Genomic DNA, 7,926 nt, shown 5'->3' on the forward strand with positions numbered 1-7,926 from the left:
ATTTCAGTTCGACATGTACGTGTGTTATTAATTTCCCAAACTTGTTTTCATCTTGTCTTTTGTAAAACCCTCTAGACTACTACCTAGACACACTACACACTGTCTACTCACATGAAAGGACCGATTGGAAGTAATGATTAAAGTCATCAAGTCTTCAAGTACAAGTGCATCAACTTCAGACTGATTCAAAGAATGTTAATACGGAAGTGTTGTTACTGTATCCACTAAGCTTCACACAACTCACATATAGGACAGAATCAAAGCTAATCGTCATCACACGTGGCATTTAACGCCAATATTCGTTACACCAATAGCACCACATATTATTATAGTGATGAGATTTGAAGGCTGTAAACATAATTGGATTTCAATAGCTTGCGTCAATATCAAAGGCTACGGAAATTCACTAAATACCTGTTCCAATGATCTTCCTTCAAATGTTGGCCTTGGTTTCAAAGGCTTGGAAATTTGTTAAATACCTGCTATAATTCTACTTTCACTACTTAGCTAGACTACGAGAGGTATATAGAGGTAGCAACTGCGTCTAATTCCCCTTGGGAGGGGGTCTGGCTCGTCCTTCGGACTCCCTACAGCGTCCTCTCGAGATCTTGCTTCAAGACTTTGAACACGACATGCCTCACTTGGGCCGCAACAGCTGCACGTGCGGTGTGCACGCGCTCTCGTGCTCATCACGCGCTCCCTTCTGACGCCTTTAATTAATAACCCATCTTCAAGACGGACAATGTTTCTCAATGGATCCGTGTTTGTATGTTGATATGAGTCTGTTTGTAACTTCTAACTTTCCTTTCATCGCGTGAGGAAGGGGCTGGTCACGAGCGGCCATCTTTCCGTGACAACCGGTACTTGGCGTGAGCTGCCTTTGAAGTCTGAGTGGACTTGATGACTGATGTTGAATTTAAACAAAATATACCAAAGAGGACGCCAGTTTCTCTCCAGGGTTTATCAGGTCTAGAGCTGCTGTAAAATAATAGCGTCAAACCCCTTCCGATATTCATAAGAAATCTCCAGTTTACGAATATATCATAAGAATGTGATTATGAATCACTATCAAATTGTGCTGATATCAGGTGTTCGCAAGAAGGTGGGCGTATCCTGCCAATTCGTTTGCGGGCACGTCAGGGCATAAAATGCAAGTCAACTGTCACCTGAAAAACCACGAGAACATACGGTAAAGTCAAAGCAGGTAATTGCATTGGGCATATTTTTTGTTGCTGACGACATTTCCTTTACGTGTCTACCATAAAACGTTTTGAAAGTTTTACCGAGGCCTTGAATGTTTTAACCCTGATCAAACAACTTTTGGACAAGAGTCGTATGACGCTCTTTGAAATCTTCGTTGAAAGAGCATGCTCGACTGTACCTCAAAATTGGTGAAATGTAGACACCAAAGGCTGGAGTTTCTGGAATAGTGTTCAACATACAGGGAAAGTTGACGTCAGTTAACGAACGTTGTCAAAGAGTCAGTTTCTGTCACTCTGAATCTTTATGCGTAGATTTAGATATGAAACAGATGAGGATGTTTCTAGTGTTCTGTTTGACCGTTATTGAACGAAATAAGATCATCGATAATCCTAAAGCTGACGTTAAACTTCTTGGCCAAATTCTCTTGTTTTGACTTTGCCAATCCGAACAGAAATTCCAATCAACATGGATACACATGAGCATTGGTATGTCTACTTATTGCATAAATGTCTCTCTCCCAATGTGAGTGAGTATGGTTTTACGCCGCTTTTAGCAATATTCCAGCAATATCACGGCAGGGGACACCAGAAATAGGCTTCACACATTGTACCCATGTCGGGATTCGAACCCGGGTCTTCGGCGTGACGAGCGAACGCTTTAACCACTAGGCTACCCGACCGCCCCTCTCCCGATATGAACACAGATGTTATCAACGAGGAAGTCCGTCATTTCACCTAAAGATTTCTCTGTTTCTCAGTACCTAATTACTCAGTGACGATGTTTGGGAAATTATGTTACAATAATATGGATCTTGCGAGGTGATGTTTCCACCCTTGCTGAACTAGGCTGGAACTATGGAGTTATATTGTGGCCGGACTGCGTCTGTGCATAGTCTAATCAAAATCCCCTAACGATATCGACACCCGGTTCATAAACGACAAGGCAACTGCCGTGCCGAATTCGTTCGATTGCAAGATTTTCAGAGCATGTGACCCTGGGCGTCGACACATATTTTACAAATACTTTCATGTTTTCAATCAAGGTGCTCAAGTGATATGATGCACTTCCCGACGTAAAACCCGTTTTGTTAGATAAAGATCTTTATTATCGATTTTGTTTAAGCAAATGCAAGTGATAAGAGAGGTGGAATCTGATTGGTCAGTTGGGGGATATAGATGGGACATAACTCTTAATAGCCACAGGTAGCGCTACGATCGAGCCTAGAAATTCCGCGAGTTCGGCGAGGTTGCAACTGGGCTTTTAAAGTCAGTTAACTCCCTTGCCTCGGCAAGATGGTAACTGTTATATGGAAACAATGGAGTCATATGACTGCCTCGTGGATCCAATGATGTGATGTTACTGCCACGTGACAAAATGGACACAATTTATGGATAACAACTTCTTTATTTACTGTAAAGATATAGATCATCTTTTTTGTCATCTGTCAACTGTCTCCTGATTCAAGGCGCCTGATTTAACTATCACATGGATCCAATGGTGTGAAGTTATCATGGTTACAGGAGCTAATCCAGCTAACACTTAGTCAATGAATTTTTTTTAAGTTCGAAAGAACCTTTCCTCTTCTCCTGTTTTCTGTTTTCTAAGGTGAGGTGAAATTGGGTTTATTGCACTTATATAGCGACGTGCATGTACGTGTGTGTGTTTGTGTGGATGCTTGTACTAGTCCGGACTGATGCCGATTTATAGTTCTAGCACACTGAGATACCATGCCGCAGTTTAACATGAATACCCCACTCAGACACAGTATACTGACTCCAAGCCGACCAGTCCTTGTTTTAGCCCCTTAATGCCGAGCGCCAGACAGGGTAACAACAAGTACCATCTTTTAACGTCTTTAGGTATGACGCGGTCGGGGATCGAACCCCGGACCTTCCGCTCTCCGGGCGGACGTTCTACCACTAGACCACGGAGGCGGTCCTGTTTTCTGAGAGTACCCCTCCCTCTCTTGTTGTATATCCTCTTTGTTCTCAGATGCCCAGATGTCTCAGGCGTCGCGATTCGCTGTGCAGAGTTGCGTCCCTTGGGCACGCCAGAAACCTATGATTGTGGGTTCGAATCCCCGTTCCCCCCAATTATGTTTCTAGGTTTGTCAGCACCATTCCCGTGCTCGTTGGTTTCACCGAAGTGGTGGTAAACGTCTGAGACCTGCGTCACCTCGGGCTTTCCTCCCACATTACGCTCACACGCCGTGATATGACTGGAATAATGTTAAAAGCGGCGTTAAATCCAACTCACTCACCCAATTGTCGTTCTGTCAGGGCAGCGGGGTAGCCTAGTGGGGTAAAGCGTTCGCCCGTCACGCCGAAGACCCGGGTTCGATTCCCCACATGGGTATAATGTGTGAATCCGTTTCATGTGTCCCCACCCTGATATTGCTGAAATATTGCTAAAAGCAGCGTCAAACTATTCTTACTCACTCACTTTAGCAATTATTATGCGTCGTTCTTTTTTAAACATTTAATGTGATGGTGTATTTTGTTAAGGTTTTACTTTTTCATTTATTAGTCTCTTCAGAAATGAAGCATCTATGTATTTTATCAATCACTAAGCACAGATGACATTGGTCGTAGTTTACCTCGGCGTATGTTTATCTGTGTTCCAGCAGTTTTAACAGACAGTATGTTTCGCAGGAACAGCGAGATGTGATAGCCATTTCCAGCGCCATATCAATCGACTGAGAAACGATACGGAAATCGTTTTGAAGAAGAAGAGAGTTGATAAACTGTGATAGATACATGCGCAGAAATTTACAATTTCATACAAACACTAGAGTGTATGAAAAATATATCGACCTGTTTTTCATCTGAGGAGGTTCGTCCATTCACGTCACCTCGTGACAGACAACCAAACTGTTTGTAAACATATATCTTCCCACGTGGGCGTCAAATAAGACATTGTCAGTTGTCAAGTGTCGAATTAATTTTATTCAGTGCCACAATCTCCCAAGCGATTTCTTCTTAATTTGCGAACCATCTAATAACAATCTACCTCCATTTGGTACCCTGAAGTCTAATTAACGCAGCATGGTTATTGGAATTCCACCAAGACATTAGCATCTAGTCTGGCTCGTAGACTCCGAGCGCTCACTCAAGGCACCTGTGGTTGTCAGATTATTCGCGTGCCGTGACGTAGCGAGCTCGTGCTGCGACGTTGCGCGAGGGGCAGCCCCGAGTGATTAACACGGCACCTGATTGGATGGCTAGCACATGAGTTTCTGCAATTGGTCTGGTGGATGGTTTCGGCGGGTGTAGAAGTTCTACAACTGCACACAAAGAGTGGAATCGGTGCCAAATAACGGTACACTTGTCTTGAGAACGCGCCTAGAGAACGATTTGATGCTTACAAAGTTTTTTCCTTTGCAAACATGCCCCGTGCGTTCCTGATCAAGAAACACCCTGCTTTTGGATGTGTTGGGGATTCCGAATCAGACCTACCTTGTGTGCAAGACTCATCCTGCCTTGTTACATCCGTCAATGGCGACTTTCACTCAGGTATGTTCAACTTAACATTTTGTATCTTTCAAATATTTTATAAATATCCATATTTTTCTTGTTACTGTTCCTTAAAAAATTCTCATAAACATTTAATGTCAACAAATATACAGGGTATCCTGTTTAGGTTACTTTGAAACTTATATTGTATGTTTGTGAAGCTACAAGTTTTCCAATAATTTTCTAAATTCATTTTGAGTGTTTGAGAATTGTTATATTTTTGTACGATGCCATCTGGTATTTGTGTGAATGCATTTTAGAAGACAAAATAAAACTTTAATTTATTGTTATTTTAAAAACAATATTGTGTTTATCTGAAAAAGAGTATTTCATTTATTCACATATAAAATATATTCCGTTCCTGTATAAATTCAAAATTATTCTTATTTATATTCTTATAAGTTTTATAAGTAATAGCTATTCCATTATGTTGTGATAATTCTATCTAAGAAACATATGTTTTCTCTATATCGCCTGACTGTAATATTCTCCTATTGTACTACAATTACACGAAGTAAGCAATTATTCCACAGTAACTTCGTTTCCTATTAAATTAAATTATTTCCCACCACAACATTCAAAACAGGACAAGCATGTCATAGTCAATGAAATTTTTAGCATTTCTTTTGTTTAAAATCAACAGAGTTAAGCTATTTTTCACTTGAGCATGTAATTTCCGAAAGCCTCGCGCGCATTTCTACTTTATGCTTTGGAAACATTCCAGTAACAATTTTCTCCAGAATTTCCCTTTATTTGCTTTCATTAATAACCATTTCCTTCGGTTCTTAACCAAATGCTGAAATGATTTCAAGATATTTGAAACACTTCTGAAGCGGTAATAATGTATTTCACAACTTTCAGTAAAATAGTTTTTTAAACGCACACTTAAGGTGATTAATTTTCCAACTGTAACATTGTGTACCCTCCGTCCTTAGGAACTGAACGCTGATATTTTTTCCCAAGGTTTACAAGTTTAATTCTTTAAGCTTTATAACATTTTATTTTCTTACATTTTTTGTTGTAGTTTTTTCTATTTCAATCAATTCCCAAATGTTTATGTCTGTGGGTTTTTTTCAGTCGCAGTCAATCTGGAAAATCGGGAAAACAGTTTCGACTACCTCGCCATGAGCCCCGGGGGTAAGACTGCGGAGAGCGAGGCCAGCCCGGGGGGTGCCTCTCGCCAAAGTCCCTCTGACACGGGAGTTAACAAGGAGTCAAGTCAGAGACAAATTGCCACTGAAAGAGACGAAAATGGAATCATCAGAATTTCGGAAAACGAGACATCGAAGGAAGGGGAAATGGCGGAACGATTAAACAGCAGTTTGGTTTCAAATGAGACGCAAAACACTCCCAAGAGCGCGTTCAAGCCGATCGTCAGACCATGGTTAATTGAACCCGTGCGTGACAAGATACCCTACGGGAATCAACATGTTCTTCGTGCTAATAGCTGCCCAGGGGATGTAAGGAGAGGGGATATCAGCTCGGACAATTATCTACCCCTCCCGGGTAAAGAAGTATACCCCCCAAACTGCCTCTCCCACCTCGACGCTATTCGTTTGCTGCGTCAACGAAGCTCGTTCTATCAAACGTCGGCGTTCCATTCCAAAGCCAGCCCCTATCCGAACATAAACGCCTGGCTGGCCTGTCTCAGAAACAGCCGACCTTATCAGTTGGTAAGCCTCCCACAAGGAGGAATGGTACCCAAAACGGACCAAATATACCCCGCTACCCATTCGCAACCACCCAGATACAACTGTGAAGCCTGCAGTAAAAGTTATTCCACATTCGGCGGACTTTCCAAGCATAAACAATTCCATTGTACGTCTCAAATAAAAAAAGACTTCAAGTGCAAATTTTGTGAAAAATCCTATTCCTCTTTGGGCGCCCTGAAGATGCACATCCGGACCCACACCCTCCCCTGCAAGTGTAAGCTGTGCGGCAAGGCCTTCTCCCGGCCCTGGCTGCTCCAGGGTCACATCAGGACCCACACGGGGGAGAAGCCTTTCTCCTGTCCCCACTGTGGCCGGGCGTTCGCAGACCGATCCAACCTCAGAGCACATCTCCAGACCCACACGGACATCAAGAAGTATGCCTGTAAACTGTGCACAAAAACCTTCTCCAGAATGTCATTGCTGTTAAAACACGAGGAGGGGAGTTGTACCGGGATGGTTCGGAGAACGTGAGGGGGGCACTGTAGTGGTCCCTGGGGAGGGGGAGGGGTGGACTGACAATTATATCATTGGAAATTGTATGAAAAACCATAATACCGTCATTTCCCCGGACAATTATACATATTTCGTTGCTGTATATAATAAACATATTTTTGAACCCGAATGGGCTTGCATCGTGCTAAGAACACAGGTTAGTAAATTAACAGGAATACAACCGCAAGACAAAATGCGAAAATATTGATGCTTTAGAAACAACTCCAGGACCAATTGGTATGATTCATCATTATATCCAGATGTGTATTCCCTATGAGAGTGACGTCTCTGTTCATTCACGTCTTTGTCAGTTAAATCATGTAAATGTGTCAACCGCAGTTGATGTAAGAGTAGGTCAACTGTTTTGTGAAATTCGTATATCACAATATGTCTGTGAGAATGTATATATAAATACCTTTGTGTCAGTGAAAGGGAATATGTATAGGCATGTAGCTATCACGAAGAATAAATAATTTATTTTCAATATATATTGTGTCTGATTGTTGCTTCATTCTTTATTGGTTTAAAACCGGTTGAAACAGGTTGATGCATAAGCAATAACGGTTCCTATGTAATCACATGGGAGCTTCATTCGAAAATAAGATATTTCTCTGATTTGTCTGGACAGACATTGATAATTTTCCTATCGTTATACTACTACTACTACTACTACTACTACTACTAGAATCAATTTGACAGTTATGTCAAATGAACTGGTACGTGTGAGCGTGGCCTTTATTCTTTTCAACACTTCCATGGAAGAGTTTTCATGGACAGGTTTTGCGTACAATGGAAACTGTTTCGGGGGATAGTCGAGACTGGTAATCCTCTTGCGTTGAAGTTGTATATTTTCTATTTTATGAAAATTAGCAAGTAATTGAACCCAGCTGATATTCTGATGATGCAGGCAAAGAAAGAAATACCGAAATGGTGAAGAATTCACCTAGGTGCCACGAACACACGCACAGAAAGAATATATGTTGAATTTCGAAAAGTCAGCATTTTTT

The 7,926-nt window shown here is 41.6% G+C and overlaps 1 protein-coding gene across 1 annotated transcript; it reads left to right on the forward strand.

Moving 5' to 3' along the window:
• Window positions 1-4,545: 4,545 nt before the first annotated feature.
• Window positions 4,546-6,898, forward strand: LOC139452087 (zinc finger protein 358-like). The gene is made up of 2 exons (XM_071233404.1): window positions 4,546-4,715; window positions 5,793-6,898. The coding sequence occupies exons 1-2, from the start codon at window positions 4,589-4,591 to the stop codon at window positions 6,896-6,898; spliced, it is 1,233 nt and encodes a 410-aa protein (XP_071089505.1). The 5' UTR covers window positions 4,546-4,588.
• Window positions 6,899-7,926: the final 1,028 nt, after the last annotated feature.

This window comes from Haliotis cracherodii, unplaced genomic scaffold (genome assembly GCF_022045235.1).
Source record: "Haliotis cracherodii isolate W230 unplaced genomic scaffold, xgHalCrac1.p SCAF_10, whole genome shotgun sequence".
Lineage (NCBI taxonomy): Eukaryota > Metazoa > Mollusca > Gastropoda > Lepetellida > Haliotidae > Haliotis > Haliotis cracherodii.

What these genes read in the sequence shown, in the direction of transcription:
- LOC139452087 (XM_071233404.1), top strand. Translation starts at nt 4,589, where the DNA reads ATGCCCCGTGCGTTCCTGATCAAGAAACACCCTGCTTTTGGATGTGTT. An exon ending in CAATGGCGACTTTCACTCAG is followed by an intron (nt 4,716 to 5,792) that starts GTATGTTCAACT and finishes GGTTTTTTTCAG; the next exon opens with TCGCAGTCAATCTGGAAAAT.